Source organism: Myotis brandtii, unplaced genomic scaffold (genome assembly GCF_000412655.1).
Source record: "Myotis brandtii unplaced genomic scaffold, ASM41265v1 scaffold154, whole genome shotgun sequence".
Lineage (NCBI taxonomy): Eukaryota > Metazoa > Chordata > Mammalia > Chiroptera > Vespertilionidae > Myotis > Myotis brandtii.
In genome coordinates this window covers 9863928-9881973 of record NW_005355584.1, presented here as the reverse complement: position 1 = coordinate 9881973, position 18046 = coordinate 9863928, and the positions used below count along the sequence as shown (strand labels likewise).

The 18046-nt window shown below is 38.2% G+C and overlaps 1 protein-coding gene across 1 annotated transcript in view; it reads right to left on the bottom strand.

The window, feature by feature from the left end:
• The window catches only part of ABHD3 (abhydrolase domain containing 3), a 51071-nt gene that overhangs the window by 8457 nt on the left and 24568 nt on the right, over positions 1-18046 (bottom strand). The window contains exons 4-5 of the mRNA XM_005861637.2: positions 12953-12998; positions 3686-3798 (exon numbers count right to left, since the gene is read on the bottom strand). Of these exons, the coding sequence (XP_005861699.1) occupies positions 3686-3798; positions 12953-12998 (159 nt within the window). The remainder of the gene's footprint in view (positions 1-3685; positions 3799-12952; positions 12999-18046) is intronic.

Genomic DNA, 18046 nt, shown 5'->3' with positions numbered 1-18046 from the left:
GAATCGAACCTGGGACCCTTCAGTCCGCAGGCTCTATCCACTAAGCCAAACCAGTCAGGGCTCGTCTCCTCTCTTCTTTTTCCCTAGTGGTTCTCAACCTTCCTAATGCCTCGACCCTTTAATAGAGTTCCTCATGTTGTGGTGACCCCCAATTTCATTGTTACAGATTGAACATAATTAGAGCATAGTGATTAATCACAAAAACAGTATGTAATTATATGTGTTTTCCGATGGTCTTAGGCGACCCCTGTGAAAGGTTCGCGACCCACAGGTTGAGAACCGCTGCAAGAAGGAAAGGAGAAAGACAGAGGGTTTTGAATCCGTACCAAAAGGAGGGAAAAAGAACTCTACTTGGACACAGAGCAGTCCAAGTAAGACCCCAGAGGCTTGAAATAGGGTACAAGTTGGGGAATTATGATGTGTTCCAACCATAAAGTGAAAGAAAGGATGGAAGGACTTCAATGAGGTTGGAGAAAGGGGTCCCAGGCTGTCCTCACATGGAAGTCATTACAAAGCCTCTCTTTCCCACACTCCCTCCTCACTCTCTTTCTCCCTTTCTCCCTTTCACCAGGTTCATCTATTTGCTTTAAAATAACCCCTCAATTGAAAATTGAAAACAATTCTTTTTGAGGTTGTTTTATCTTCCTTCAAAACAGCCCTGACTGGTTTGGCTCAGTGGATAGAGCGTTGGCCTGCGGACTGAAGGGTCCCAGGTTCGATCCCGGAGAACGGGGAAGGAGAAGGGAGAGCTTTCAAATGTGGCTGCACACTGGAATCACTTGGGGAGTTTTTAAAACTGTTACAGATATTTGTGTCTCACTCCCAGAGATTCTGAAGAATTGGTCTGGGAGGCCATTCTGGTTGCCTGCACATCCTTGTACCAGACAGCAAATCTCTAAAGGGCTCCCTAGTCTAGGGTTAGACTTTCTGAGTCGTGGCAGAACACTTGGCCCCTAAAGTAACCAGTTTTCTCCTTCCTGTTATTTATCTTTATCTCCTAGCACATATGTTCCTCCTTTCTTTTTATTCTATCAATTTTCCTGATTCTACCCTAGTTTTATTGTGGTTAAAGGGACAAAAATGGAGTGTACTAATACCAATGTCAGAAATCTTAGTTTAACAATGCCATCTAAGAAAAAGGATGATACCCTAAATTCTGCTTCTCATTATAGTACTTTCTGTTCTTTATTTCTCCAATTGCCTAGGTTCTGAAATTGGAGAAATGGGTAAAAATTATTTTCATTTTTCTAACCCAAATGGCTTGCAGAGTGAATGTGATGAGGTTTCAGATCAGAAATGGAGATTTCATTTTGGAAAAGGACTCTTTGTAACGACTCTGTGTACAGTGCTGTGGTTCACCAAGCCATTTCAAGGATTAATGCTTACTCTCCTGCAAAGGGTTCATTCTCTGATCCTAGTTTTGGTGGCCGTATTCTTTGGCTGAAGGTCATAGATTTCTGGGAGGCTGGTATAATGGGCAGATTGGAAGGGGTGGAAGGGAAGCCATCAGGAAGTAGGACCAGGAGTAGCTATGTTCAAGTAGGTGGCTAGGGTACGTTTTGGTTATTTATTACCCAGGAGCAAAATTATGTCAAGATGTTACCCCAAAAAGTGCTGCTTTACTCTCACAGAAAAAGGACTTCATTTTGAGAGAGAGAGAGAGAGAGAGAGAGAAACACCATGGATTCAGAGCTTAAAAGGCATATCAATCCAAATGTTTGAACTTTATCTGGCTCCTGACTCAAACTGTAAAAATCAGCCAACCAACAAACTGACAATTGGAGAAATGTGACACTGACTAAATATTTGATAATATTTAAGAATTACTGTTAGTTTTGTTTACATATAATGGCACTGTTTGTTTTTTAAAAAGACTACTTTTAGAGATTCTTACTAAAATATTTATAAATGATGTAGAATTTATTGAAGAATAATCAGAGTTGGGAGGGATGGGGAGTGATACTGATAAACAAGATTATCCTTGAGTTGATAATTGTTGAAGCTGTGTGATTAATATATATGGGGGATCATTATATCTTCTCTTTTATATATATTTGTAAGTTTCTATACATTTCTTTTCTTTCTTTCTTTTTTATTCTCCTATACATTTCTTAAAGCTAGTTTACCAATTCATTGGGTGACTGGAATCTGACTGGGTCTAGGCAGCCTGGGTTCCTTAGTTAGACTCAGTTCTGGTTCAAAGCCCCTACTTGACTCCAGGCATCACAGGCTTGGGGATTACCCCAATTTGGGGGTTGGGGGGCAGGGAGCACGGGGCATAAGGATCTTGGTCAGACGCTTTTGTCTGTTACACTCCAAAAGAAAAAAAAAAAACCCAAAACGTGTCACGCTGTAAAACACATCCCCAAATGGTAAACTGACTTGCGAATGTGTCATAGTGCTAGGCAACTAGAAAGGGTGCTTCCTTCGAACAATTTACAAGACATTAATATTCAACCAGCTGCAAAGGCTAATGGTCAAGTTCTGCCTTCAGGCACTGAGGTTTCAATGTGACATGAATAGGCATTTCCCAGGAGCTTCTGAATAGAGAATCTGGGCCTGTTTATGTAAGGTCTGGCCTTAAAAAAGTCAAGAATTTATAAGATTAAGGGAAAAAAGTTCAGCTGGCACCTTGTCCTTTTAGGTTCACATTTTGGGACAAAAGAAACAAAAGTGAAAAACTGCCCATTAAGCACAATTCAGAGATTCTGCTGGGTTTTCTGCATTGATTCAGATTTCTTCCTTTAGTAGGTCAAGTCAGACCTTCCATGCTAATGTAAGAAATATACTCTTTTCCTCTTCATTTATGTTTATCAGAGTCTAAAAAAGGTGAGTAAAGCCTATTTTTCAGAGTCTATCATTTGTAAAAGCTGTTCACTTTCAAATAAATATGCTCTTAAGATAATCTGTAAATTGAGATGATAGATAAGTCAATAATAAAATTAAGACATTTTATATCTCAAGTGTTTCTTGATTTTAAAGAATAGCTTTGGGCAATGGTTTAGGAAATCTAAAATGCCAGATAATAAAAATTTTGGATTTTATTAAGTTCAGTATCACTAGAACAAAAAATACAAACATTACTACTAGAAATGAACCTACCAATAATACACAGCCTAAAAGTTCCAAAGGAAAAAAAGCCCCAACGTAATTGCAAGCAGTACAAATTATAATAATATTCATATGGTTTAAATGTCAGCTGGAACAAAATTTTACAGTTTCTAGGAGAGCATTCCAGAGTAGGTCATGTGCCCAACAACCAAACCAAACCACACCCGAGGAAAGAGTCTTTGAAGGCCTCTCCAGCTGGAGAGAGCAGTAAGTGTCTATTTCTATGACTGGAGTGCTCAAAATCATGCTACAAGTTCAGCTTCCTGAGTGGTTCAGGAGAACACAGTTGCAGGGCCAGCCAGGCGTACTCAGGGAACCTGACGAGCCTTCATGCTCACAAAACCCCCAGTACCCCAAGTAAGTACTTGTATCCTTTTCACTGCAGAGACCAGTAGTCAAGGAAAATATTAAAATTTACCTGAACGAATTCCTTCATTCACTCAATCATATGGTAAAATATGATAGAATTAATAAAACATTTATTTTAAAATGTCTATGTAGCTAATGGTCCTCTCTGGAAGAGGCAGTTGGTAAGACCACTTCTCTCAGACATTTTAGAAAGGAAAAACCTTACCCTCCCATTGAAACCCCTGCTGCCAGGAAAGGAGCAGCAGGGTACAGACTGTGTACGTGGTGAATAACTGTCTCCAAATCTTCAGTGTTAGCGCAACAGTAAGTCCTTGGCGTCTGTAAGCAGTGACAGGTAAAGTACAGCATTTAAAATTGTGAGGTTCATGATTTGTATAATGCAGTAATGTAAAAAAGAGCAAGAAGTCATAAATATGGGGAAATAACCTTTGTTTGCACATATTATGAATAATAAAAATTTATAATTTCCTTATTTAGCAATACACATATATGTTATTTAAAGTCAATGCTATTCAAGTTGGCACTAACAAAAAGACTTTGATCAGCGAGGAAGGCTTGATAGAAATGGGCAAGACCTTAAATTATATACCTTATATTAAACAGAAACACAGTTCCCTACTCAGATGTGTCTCTGACTAAACAAGAACAGTCAATTTATGAAGAAAAAGTGGAGGATTACACCCTTGTATAGGAAAAAAACACTTATGCCTGACAAAGTAATTCTTTACTTAAAAACAAACAAACAAAAAAGGCTTTCCAATAATGACATAAAAAATTAAATTTGTAGCTCATTTCTAACTGGAAAACTGTTTTCTCTATCCCGAGTGCTGTCTACCAATGAAGGAGTGTGGTTTTCTGGCACTGCCTTCACTCTAGATAAAGCAATATCCAGTCTGATCTATTAATTAAACATTTGATTTTATAATAAAAGCCCCAGCTGCACTTCAATGAAACAGACATTTAAAATGGTAAAATATGTAAAGCTGATTATGCTTCCATACATAATGTATTTAAACAAATGGTTTTCATGTGAACTTCATCAATGAAGGCTCTGTTTCTAGTTGAAAAGCTTCACAGATGCATTGTTTGAGATGTGTGAGGAAAGGGCAATCCTGTCTGTAGAATATGTGCAAATGTGTGTATGAATAAAGTTTATGTAAAATAAAATTTAATAACAAGGAGAGGAATCTGGTAACATTACTCTAATAAAATACTGAAACCAGTTATCTACACCACCCTGATTACAGTATTACAATAAACCATGATCACAATATGAAGGTATATCATCCATTATTTAATCACTAATGAGTAGTCTAAGAAAATTACAATTTTCAACAATCCTTTTAATTAAACCCAAGATTAAGAGACTACCTACTGCCTACTGTCATCTTTTTGAGATCTTCAAATACGGAATTTTCCAAAAGATAAATGTTAACCTGACAGCATTTATAATGGCAAAACCATGAGGGCGATCCTATTATCACATTTATTTTATAAATAGGAAACTGAGTTTAGAGAGGTTAAATAAATCCTGTTACACCTGAACAGCTGACTAAGCTGAGATAATTTAAAAAATACTCTGTGATTAAATGTATTTGAGTGACACAAATTCACTGTAAAATCTAAATAGGACAATATCTACTACCATGCTCATTCACAGTGACTGCAGAATTTGTCACAAGTATTCAGGTGAAAAAGTCATCCTTACTTGGCATTTTTATTACATGTGAGTCTTTTCACACTGCATAGTTAAAAATTAAAATTATTTTTAATTTTTACATAAGAACAATTTTATTTTCGATGATCATATCTTTTCTGCCTAAATTCACAATGATATAGGAAATCAGATTTACATAGACAAACAATGCATAAATGTCAACCAAAGTTCGCATATAGCTTCACACACACACACACACACACACACACCTATATTCCTTAATCTGAGTACTAGATTTCTAAATAGAATCTGAGATATCAAGAACCCTAAAGACATTTATTTAAAAAAAAAACACAAAAACCCTCTCATTTTCTAGTTGACAAACAGTCTAGATAGATGGAAATATCAAGCTCATTTTAAAAAATTAATGATAGAAGGGGGTGTTAAAGAACATGTTCTTGCTCTGAAGATTCTATTTGCACTATCTGGCAATCCAAAAACAAGATGGGTCAATCTGTAATCTATAGAGATTTCCAAGAGAGACTGCTGGGCCTGGGCAGTGAGATGGGAGGGAAGAAAAGAAAGGAGGAGTACAGAAAGATGTATGAAAAGGAAGAAGGAGGTGATGGAGTAAGTAGCTCAGATGAATAGAGCAAGCATATCAAACTCACGGCCCACAATGAATATTTTTGTGGCCCAGCCAATATAACGAACGGTATGTAAGAAATGTTTTAATAAAAATTTCACAACTTAATTTTTACAATATCCTGTTATACATAATTATTAATAACGAACTACAATGTTCACTAATGACTGATTACTATAGTCGTGTTGCATTCATTTCCCTTACACGGCTTACGCGCAGGCGCACCGTTTCTCTCCACTAATACTAGCAGCGAATATTTTAGCAGCCGATTGCCATGTCATTAGTCTTGGACTGATTTGTTTGGTGTGTGCAACAGGAAATATTTCGCTTTCGGAAAACAAGAAAAATAGGTTTATTTGCATTACACTTATTAATTTGCGCAGTTATTCAGTGTCTGGTAAGTTAATGTTCAAGAAAAAATATTAATTTTTATTAAAATGTTCTATTATTTTAAGTTAACGATTACTCATTTATTTCAGCCCTGTGTATTCAGCATGTCTCTATCGAAATAAACCTATGTTTCTATGAAAATTGAAGCTTTTGTTTTTCCCCAGTCCACATAAACTTAAACCTTGTTAGCCTTTGAGTTTGACATGCTTGACTTAGAGGATAAGGAAAGATGAAGAAATGCGGAGTGTGTGAAATACTGAGAGTCTGGGGTATGGTTAAGGAGAGAACACTACGTCAGCAGAAATAAAACACTGTATAGCTTTAAAATTTCTCAATTATTTATGAACAAGTCACCAAAATGTACTCTTGTTATGCAAGTTTTAAGTGAGGTACGTGTGCACACGTATGTACACATGCACACACACATACACACGACCACACACAGAGTTAGGGTACAAGAAAAATGGTCTATGAAAATTAGTAGGATCAGAAACTCTTAGTGGCTGAACTCTTTGTAAATTATCATTCCTAAAGTAAGTGGGAAATACGACAGTTCACAAAATAATCATTAACATTAGTTGTTCTGTGGGCAACTTTCTGGATTCCTAACCTTGAAAACCAATCTGCAGAGAGCAAGAAAAGGTACCAACTACTCCAAGGACTCCAAGAGTCCTGCAGGAATATCTGAGGATCAGTCTACTGAGACGAGAACTACCTGTCTCCTACAGCTAACAGCCCCTGGGGGACCAAAGTGCAGGCTTCTCATTTCCTAGTGAGCAAGGCTTTTGGCTTTCCCTCAACGCTGCAATGACTAATTGGAAATGAGGACAATATGGTGGTGGAAAATTTCTACTTTACTGCTTTGCAGAAGCCATAGTAATCCCTATAAATTCTAAGTATATCACCAACATATTTCAGCAAACCGTTTACTTTTGCATTTCTTCCACTCCTAGGAGAAGTGCTTACTCTAAATTCTATTTCACCTTTTCTAGCTCTTTTGGGTTCATTTCAGTTAGAGTTCCTTCCTGTTTGATCTTTGCTGATTCATCTTTTGTTCTTTTTTATGCCTAAGCTAAGGTCTTACTCTGAGTCTGAGCTACACTGAATCTTTTCTGGAACAAGGTAAGGTCTAAATAAACACAGGGTTCCTCTGGTCTGAAACAGTAATTGTTCATAATTCTAAGGCAGAAGGAAGAAGGGTTACCAAGGGACCTAACTATCAAAGCTAGTTTTAAAAATCAATAATGTGATACATTAGGGTACAAGAAGTATATATTAAATTATAATTAATTAAGTCCCTTAAATTTCTCTTTTAAAGCAGTTTTTATAAAAGGATATAATTATAATTAAATTTTAGTGATTTTACATTCTTATTCTTTTTTAAATTCGATCACATTAGCCTCTTTGATACAGATTTTTGCTGGGGGCACTAGTTAATCAGAACTCAACCTAGTGCACTGTATAAGAATCAAAGCTACTTTTATCCCTCACTTAGAACTCAGTGAATTCTTAAAAAAAGAAAAGTCTATCTATATAATATCACTTTGCAAGAACTCAAAGTGTCCATGGAGATTTTTCAAAAATCCAATTGCCCTGGCCAGTGTGACTCAGTTGGTTGGGCGTCGTCCCTTGCACCAGGAGGTTGCAGGTTCAATTTCTGATCAAGGGCATATTCCTGGGTTTCCGCTTGATCTCGGTAGGGCGCGTGCAGGAGGCAAACGACTGATGTTGGGCTCTCACATCGATGTTTCTGTCTCCCTCTCCCTTCCTCTCTCTCTAAAAATCAATCAACTATTCTTTAAAAAAAATCCAATGAATGTTTATGGCGAAAAGTTACTGGGTTGCTGTATTCTTTCAAAGTAAATTTCTAATTAACATTAAATGCTGAGGGTAGGTTTTTGAAGCTTCCTCCTTCCTATTTATTTTGTTCTAAGATGGTATCGGATCTCTCCCCTTGACTCTACAAATGGTCCCAAGCAATCTCAGTCATCTGAGTTCCACTTCTGCTTGCACACTGACAATCTGTTTCTTTCTGTAGCCTGTGCATCTCTCCTGAGCGCCAGGCTAGTATATCCAACCGTTTACTAGAAATTTCCACCTAGATAATCTAAAGCACCATAAACATCTAAAACTAAATTGATTTTTATTATATCTAAACCTCCTAAATCCTCCTAAATGTCCTATTTCAGCAAATATCAGTGCCTTTTACCAGTTCACCGAGCTAGAAATGTTAACCTTGACTCCCACATAATCTATCACATGAATATCCCTCATTTTTGTTCTCTCTTCTTCCTACCTCCTACCTCTGCTTTCAAACTCTGGGTAGGTCTATAGTAACTGATTTTTTTACTGGCCTCCCAGCCTCCAGACCCCTACCCCTCCATCTCTCTCTCTTTTTTTTTTTCATTGGGAAAAACTCCATCTCTTTTTTACACACTGCCCTAAGTTCTCTTTCTAAGACATGACCATGATCAAATTATTTCATATGTCAATTATACCTCAATAAAGCAAAAACATTGTTTTATCTATCTATCTGTCTATCTATCCTCACCCAAGGATATTTTTTCCATTGATTTTTAGAGAGAGTGGAAGGGAGGAAGAGAGAGAGAGAGAGAGAGAGAGAGAGAGAGAGAGAGAGAGAGGCTTGGGGTTGGGGATTGAACCTGCAACCCAGGCACGTGCCCTTGACTAGGAATCAAACCTGCTACTCTTTGATGTGAGGGCCAGTGCTCTAACCACTGAGAAACCTAAAAAAAACATGTGTGTGTGTTGTTGTTTTTTAATGTCTATGGTTCAATACTATATTCCTGAGGATATTACACATGAGACTTCAAAATTTGATCCTAGCCCTAACTGGTTTGGCTCAGTGGATAGAGCGTCGGCCTGTGGACTCAAGGGTCCCAGGTTCTATTCCGGTCAAGGGCATGACCTTGGTTGCAAGCACATACCCAGTAGGGAGTGTGCAGGAGGCAGCTGATCGATGTTTCTCTCTCATCGATGTTTCTAACTCTCTATCCCTCTCCCTTCCTCTCTGTAAAAAAATCAATAAAATATATTTTTTTAAAAATTTGGTCCTAGAAGAATTCCCATCACTTCCTGAATAATGAGAAGGGAGTATAGCATATTGGTCAAGAACATAAGCACATAGTCAGACTACCTGGGTCTGAATCCTGGCTCTGAATTCCTTGGCTAGGCAAGTTCTTAACATATTTATGTCTCATTTTCTTCCTCTGGAAAATGGGAATGATAGTGACTATAGTTACCTAAATCATTGAGTTGTTTCTATTGCTGATTATTAAGCATGAAAAAACATAACTGATATATTCTAAGGCCTCAATAAACATTAGACAAAATTATCATCATCATTATCCCTCCACAAGTATTTTTTCCCAAAATATTTTTTTATTGATTTCAGAGAGGAAGGGAAAGGGAAAGAGAGATAGAAACATCAATGATAGAGAATCATTTGGCAGGGCTTGAAGAAACACCCGAGCCTCCAGCCCTCCCCCTGCACCCAGAGGGTCCCAGCTGGCCCTTATGCCCAACCCACCCAGGTGCAACCCAGTGGCAGGTACAACTGGTTGATCTCGCTTTGACCTATTTTCTCTGCTGTCCACTTCTCATTTCTTTCTTTCTTTTTTTTTAAAGTATCATGTTTTCCATTTTATTATTTATTTATTTATTGTTAAAATCCTCACCCGAGGATATTTTTCCATTGATTTTTAGAGAGAGTGGAAGGGAGAGGGAAAGACAGAGAGAAATATCGATGTGAGAGAAACACATCAATTGGTTGCCTCCTGCAGCCCCAACCAGGACCCAAGCCAGAGAGGAGCCTACAACCAAAGTACGTGCCCTTGATCAGAATCGAACCCGGGACTCGTTGGTCCGCAGGCTGACGCTCTATCCACTGAGCCAAACCAGCTAGGGCCCAAATATATTTTTATTGATTTCAGAGAGGAAGGGAGAGGGAGAGAGAGATAGAAACATCAATTATGAGAGAGAATCATTGATTGACTGCCTCTGCATTCCTCCTACTGGGGATCAAGTCCACAACCTGGGCATGTACCCTGACTGGGAATCGAACTGTGACCTCCTGGTTCATAGGTTGACGCTCAACCACTGAGCCATGACGACTGGGTGTACGTAGGCCATGCTCTTTAGTACCTTGCTTTTTGTGCTGAGAAGGCTGCCCTTTCCCCTCTCCTGGCTCAATACCATAGCCTTCAAGATCCAACTCAAATTTACCTCCACTAGTGTTCTCTCACCTCCCCCAGGCAGCTGATTACTCCATCCCTTTATGCTCCGTAGCCTTAATAGATCTTCTCACAGTTGCACTTAGCACTGTATTGTGCATATTTTTATGTGTCTGACACTCTCTTGTAACTTAAGTTAAAGCTATTATGGCTTAGGGTTGTGTCTAATAATATGTACACTCCTCATCCTACAGTGCCTGATTTAATAGGCATACAACACGGCTCTGCTGAATGAACAGATCTTTGTCCCTCACTTTATGGGACCTAATGGAGTTTACTTTGTAGCACATTACTTCCTTGAGAGCCTCAGACCATGTCTTCCCATCTTTGTATCCTTAAAGCATCTAGAAAGACACACAGCCCTGGCCGGTGTTGCTCAGTGGCTAGAGCGACAACCTGTCCACCGGAGGGTCTCAGGTTCAATTCCCAGTCAAGGGCACATGCCTAGGTTGCAGGTTCCATCCTGGGCCCTGGTTGGGGCAAGGGTGGGAGAGAACCAATTGATGTGCCTCTCTCACATCGATGTTTTTCTCTCTTCTCTCTCTCTCTCTCTCTCTCCCCTTCCCCATCCCTTCCATTCTCCCTCTAGAAATCAATGGAAAAATATCCTTACTCCTCACAAGGATTTAAAAAAAAGAAAAGAAAGAAAGGCACACAGTGGATCAAAAGCTGCTCAAAAACAATCTGTGCCCTGGCTGGTGTGACTCGGTTGGAACATCATCCCATATGCCAGAAGGTCGAGGGTTGGATTCCAATCAGGAGAACCTACCGAGGTTGTATGTTCAATCCCTGGAGGGGGAGTATAGGGGAGGCAACCTATGGATCTCTCTCTCTCTCACACATCAGTCTCTGTCTCTCCGTCACTCTGTCTCTCTCTCCCCCTACCTCTCTCTCTAAAAATCAATGAACCTGTCCCCAGGTGAGGATTAAATAAATAGTACTGCACTTTTAAAAACAAACAAACAAATAAACAACAATTTGTTTAGTCCAGGGCCATAGTGACAAATTCAAACATTCCCCTTTAGAGTATCCACCATCAAGATTCCTAAAAGGCTGGATAAATAAGGAAATGTGAACCTTCACATCAAACTATTATGAGGCACTTTAGTAAGATCATAAACACTTTATAACTTTAGCTTTTAAAATCATATTGATCTTGCTTCCCTCCAAGGCCCAGGTCACTTTAAACAAAGAAAAAGGGCTCTTCTTCCCCCGTGTTCTCATAAAGTACTGGCGTTAATGACATGATTGCAATTTTTTATCTTCAGCATGACTAATTTATAGACGTAATAACATGCTCTATCAATGAGTCAAAAATATGTTTCTTTCAATTCTGATAGAATTGTCTTTGACCTGTTGAAATGGTGAGGAACTAATAGCTGAAAAGCTTTCAGAAAATGTCAGTGAGTGTAATATTTCTCATTCCAACTCACAGGTTTAACATCAAATAGAGTGATGATTTTCTAGGAGATGAAAGAACTTCTATCATCATAACAAAAAAAACTTTAGGGGGGGTTAGAGAAAAAAAGTTGATTTAAAATAATATTTTCGCCCTAGCTGGTTTGGCTCAGTGGATAGAGCGTTGGCCTGCAGACTGAAGGGTCCCGGGTTCGATTCCAATAAAGGACACATGCCTGGGTTGCAGGCTTGATCCCCAGTAGGGGGCGTGCAGGAGGCAGCCTAGCAATGATTCTCTCTCGGCATTGATGTTTCCCTCTCTCTCTCCCTCTCCCTTACTCTCTGACATCAATAAAAATATATTTTTAAAAAAATAAAATAAAATAATATTTTCTCTATGTATACTTTGATGGGCATATAGGCATATAACACAGTCAATCTGTTTCATGGAAAAGTAAAATTCTTAAGTGAAAAAAAAGTATCACTGTGCTGGTTAACTTGTTTTATACTAGTTAAATTTTTCTTTTCTTTTGTTTTTTTAATCCTCACCCGAGGATATTTTTCCATTTATTTTTACATTGAGTGGAAGAGACAGGGAAAGACAGAGAGAAATATCTATGTGAGAGAAACACATGGATTGGTTGCCTCCTGCAGGAGCCCCGACCAGGGCCCAGGCCGGGGAGGAGCCTGCAACCCAGGTACGTGCACTTGACCGAAATCGAACCTGGGACCCTTTGGTCGACAGGCCGACGTTCTATCCACTGAGCCAAACCGGCTAGGGTTGTACTAGTTAATTTTTAAAGAAAACATGTTTGCATTAAAAATGATGTAAATATCTATTGATGTTAAAATACAGTAAGTACAAAAGTTGTTATAAAATAAAATGTTAATTTTTATAAAAACAGAAATATATTACATATTTGCCATTTAAATATAAGATCTGAATGAACATAGACCAAGGGGATTCCCTTGATTGTATAATTATGGATCTTACAAATTTCATTTTCTTTTTGCTTATCTGTATTTTTCCCACAATGAATTTGTATTGTTTATGAGTTATACTTTTCATTATAAAACTAGAAATGATTCTTTTAAAAATTAAGCTGTTATTAGTTTAAATTTACTTACCAAGAGATTCTCCCCTGCCATTCCTCTGTTGTTAAAAACCACACATCTAAAAGCAGAAAACAATTTTGTTATTTTTACACATGATTCTTGCTCACAATACATTATCAAAATCATCTTACTAGCACTGTTTTAGAGCACAAAAAGGTTTTAAAAAGCTCTTCCAAAGACATGAGCATGCTTGACAATTTCATCTAAGTGCATGAAAATACATTTCCAGTTCTCTAAATTCAATACATGGGTTCAAGTCAGAAAACTGTATATTGAAATGATGTTTCATTTTCCTACCAAAAGCAGAATTTTTACAACTTCTTCCTATTCATATGCATACATTTCCAATAAATGTTATTGAAACAATTCTAAATACAAGTCAAATTTAATTGTTTTTGGTTCAAATTTTTTAAAGGCCTCTACCTATTCTATTTGTAACATTAATAAATATTTGTTCCTAACCTCATAAATAGCTCTTGTTCTCTCAAGGCTCAGCAAACAGCGATACTGGAATTTTACCTGAGGCAAAAACATTACCACAGGTGCAGCTGAAAGGAGCCTGGCACCTGAGCTGGTAGGATGGGCCCCCACTGGGTGTGCAGTTGATTTAGGGGAGGAAAGACTACCTGTGTTTTATATAAACCTCTTTGCCTCTTCTGGGTCAATAGTCACATTTAAAGGGTTTAGAGCAGTGTTGGCTCACGCCAAGTACACAACAACAGCTTCTAGTAACAGTGGTAGGTGTAGCGCCAGGTTAGCTTTAAATAGTCATTCTGCATTTAAAATATTTAACTCTCATTAAATTTTCAGTCAATCATAACCCCAGATATGTATTTTGTGCCATCCTGAAACAAATCCTGACTTGTGTCTGCACAGATTTCTTTGATTTAATCTATATTCGTGTCCATTAAAATTCATTTTGTTTTTTACTATTTACTTATCCAATCAATCAAGGATATTTACGGTTCTAATTCCCTTCTTTCAGGGTGTTGCTGATCATTGCATGGGTTCTAGGCAGCAATGACCTGACTGCCTTACAAAACATTCAACAACGCTGACTCTCTGCTCAGGGGGGTTAGAGTTTAATGTGGTATTCAGGATATGTTTCTGCAAAGGAATTCTGTCTTGTTTCTGAAAGGTCATATAGGAAATTTTACTAGGCCCAAATGAAAAAGAAAATGTTTAAAAATCTCAGAAATTTAATTAGAGAAAAAGCTAGAAATATTACATTTTATTGACTAGTCAAATAGAGACCTTAAATATACTATAAAAACATGCAGAAAAGTTAGCATAATGTCAGTTAGGCCTTAATCTTTTCTTGCTAAATATATGGCAAGAGTCTAGACATAATAAATTAGTCACTTCTATTTACTTGCATAAGCACCTAAGTTACACTGGAATTGGGGCTAAAGTTCATTGTGACCTTGAGCCTTGAAGATCCTAGTCATTCAGAAAAGAACCACTGGATAAAAAATGACTTTTGGGGCAAGACATCACCGTGTGACTGCCACTGAGACAAGAGAACAGACCTTATGAGGGGAAAGAAAAAGATGATCTGCAAACTCATGAATAAGCAGTCTATACACCTGGCATTTTCTTCCAAACTGCAGACTGGGATATTTTCCCTTTTTTTCAGGCAACTTTTAAAAGTGGACCACAGCTCTGGTATCTCTTGCTAGAGGAGAAATGGTACTGACCTCTCCATAGGCCTTAGTTCCTGACAATGTTCATTCAGTAGCAGTGATTACTGTATATACTTCTAGTCTTGGAAATGGGGCAGAGAGATAAAGAATGAAAGAGCAAAGCAGCTACAGAGAAAGGCAGAATGAGGGCTGCCATTCTGTTCCTCTCTCCCACTCCAGCTTCTTCTTTCATTTAACCCCGTTTCTGCCCTGTCAGTCATCAGGGAACACTTTACATATAAAGCTAAAAGAGGTAGCTGAGAAATGACAAGAAAAAAAAAAACCTGATATGCTCTAAATTAAAAAGAAACACAAAGGGGTTCATCAGGTAACAATTGCAGGGTAAAAAACAACAAAAGACTACTTACACTCTTTAATGTCTGTTGGAATTATTTTTTTGTTTTTTTTCTTCTTTTCTTTTTTCTTCTGTATGTTGGAATTATGAAACTAACTTCCAGGGGGCTATTTCTGAGACTATCTAAAGGTAGAATAGCCAGGTGCAGTGGAACCCCAGGAGTCTCAGCTTCCTGCTTACACAGGAGCTTTCCCTACTACTGACCCTCCCAGAACTAGTCTCCCACCCCTTTGTCTATAGCTAATGTAAATTATTTTAGAACAGCGTACATCTCTCTCCCCCCCGACTTGATGTATAAAAAAGCCATGAAGGACATGTTTGTCTTTTCTAGTTAGTGATGTTGCAGGTGGTTTAGACTCCATGCTCCAAGACCCATCTTCTTCTTTTGCTAGCAGTGGCCCAATAAACACTTTCTTTAAAACACACACACACACACACACACACACACACACACACACACACACTCAGTCTTTTTAAAGTTAAAATTTTTTGTTTAACAGAAACAACTACTATTCCTAAGGCATTCAATAAGCCTCTGTTAACTTAGTAACAGCTCTCTCCAAATAATTTCTATAATTTCTCCCAAACAACTTTAAAGGGTATGTACATGAGAAAAATCATTCTGCAAAACTTATTTTTCCTGCATATTTTAACTATTTAAATTTTCTTCTCAAAGCATGGCAAATATAAATAAAGAGAAGACATACCAAATAAAGGATAAACCTGGTATTGGGAATTTTCTGTGACAATGGAACACATCAACCAGGGAAGCAGGTGAGTCTCCTTTAGTGAAGGTTAAATAAGAAGCAGAGACATACCTACAGCACAGGATTTCTCAACTTTAGCACTATGGACATTATGGACCAAGTAATTCTTTACAATGGGGGCTGTCTATAGCCCCCTTGTTTGAGAACCACTATTATAGTGAGATGGACCAGATAGCCTTGAATCTGCTCAAGCCCAGTGATCTACCAGAATAAAGTGATTTTATCAGATGACCTTAAATATTTTCCAGTTTAAGATTCCACAAGTCTTTGATTCTCAGGATATAAATAATATAATACAATATACAGTTCATGTATCTTAGAAATGTACACTTCAAACCTATATGGTCTTATTAACCAATGTCACCCTAATAAATTTAATAAAAAAAATAAGTAAAAATCAGCAAAGGAAGGAGTGAGATGAACATTTAGAAAGCACTACACTGATTTCAGGTAATAATAATAGCAATAGATATTTGTTAGTGCTTACTATATGCCAGATCATGTTCTACGCACTTTACATGAATATGAATATTGGAATGATACATTCATTCAAAAAATTATTAAACAGAAATTTAACTGAACTAATTTTTAAAAACTGATTTGAGAGACAGAATGAGAGGAAGGAAGAGAGACCCGCAACCTTGGCATATCGGGATGATGCTCTAACCAACTAAGCTACCTGTCCAGGGCTTTACTGAACTAATTTCAAGATGGAATTAGAGCTTATAGGAGAAAAATGAAATAAAAATATAAGGCCTCGAGAATAGAATCTAGTTAGGTTGAAAAGAAATGCACCATATTTTCAGTTGAATAACAACACAAGTGATAACACAAGGCTCTTTAAAAGAGCTTTGTCTCTGAAAATTTGTTAATTGAGGTATCATTTTATAGCGGACTATCTAACAATTAGATAGATAATGTTAAGTCCCTAGAGAATGGTACTATTTCTGTTTTCCAGAAATACCTTCTTTCAATGCTTTCTAATATGCATTATTTCATCTAGCCAGTCTCATGAATAATCATTAACTGACTCATTCTCAAAATTTTAAAAACCAAATTATTTTAACAAGATAAACATACTTTTAGATAAAAACATTCTAATGTTCATTTAAAATGACTTTGTATCCAAGATACTGCTTTAGATTAGGGAGTCATCAGAACTCGTCCTTCTGTTTCACCACCTCATCTTTCTTAGTTCAGCCTCCCCTTCCCTCCTCCTTCAGGAAGAGTCTACAGATGACCCACTAGTGCACTTCTAAAGCTGCAGGAAAAGCAGCTGAATGTCACCTAAAGCTTAGTATCCACTGGTGCTACTTCCCCTGAATAAAAACTGCACAGGCCCAAACTCCAAACTGGAAAGTAAAAGAATGTTTTAAAGTTGCCAAGTGTGTGATCCACTCTTGCTCTTGTCTCTTAACTTCCAGCAGTTAAGTAATATTAAATATTGTGACCCATCAAGAATTATGTAATAAAAAGTTCATTGAAATCTAGGCCAGTCATTAAGTATTTTGGTACTGTAAAGGACACTATCAGAACCTATATTCCCAAAGAGCATACAGTCTAATTGAAGTGACAAAGAGTATGCAGCGGTAGGGAACAAATGTATTAGGAAGCACCAGGATTGCCCACAAATGACAGAAAACTCAAAATAACAGTGACTTAATCAAGATACAAATTTAGAGAAACCAAGATGGCGACATAGGTAAACACCGGAGATTGCTGCCTCGCACAACCACTTCAAAAATACAACTAAAAGACGGAACGGACATCATCTAGAACCACAGGAAGGCTGGCTGAGTGGAAATTCTACAACTAGAAGGAAAGAGAAAAGCATACCGAGACTCAGAGGAGGTGCAGTGCAGAAGTAAAATACAAAGGTGCGGAGGTGCATGCGGAGAGGGCTGGCGGCTGAGGACACGATTGTCTTTTTCAATCGGGAGGAAGTCTCAGGCTCTGAGCTCCAGTTCCGGGCAAGTCTCTGGGGACCCACACTCATATGGGAGAAACGGGACTGTCTGGCATCGGTCCGAACTCAAGGGCAGCTTTCTCTCAGAGGCACTCGTAGCGATTGACAGGACCTCTGAAGGCAGGACTGAGAGCAGCCATACTGCTCGCTCGCTCGGCCCGCCCTGTTGATCCCCTGGGACCCTGCCCCGCCCAAGCCGTGCACGGAGGATTTTGCATATGAAAGGCCAGGCCCTTTGTAATCTGAAAATTACTTAACAAACTGCAGCTGCCCCAAGGCCCCAGGGCAACTTGCATCACTTTACAGCTGGCTTCTGCTGGGTAGCCTCAGGCAGAG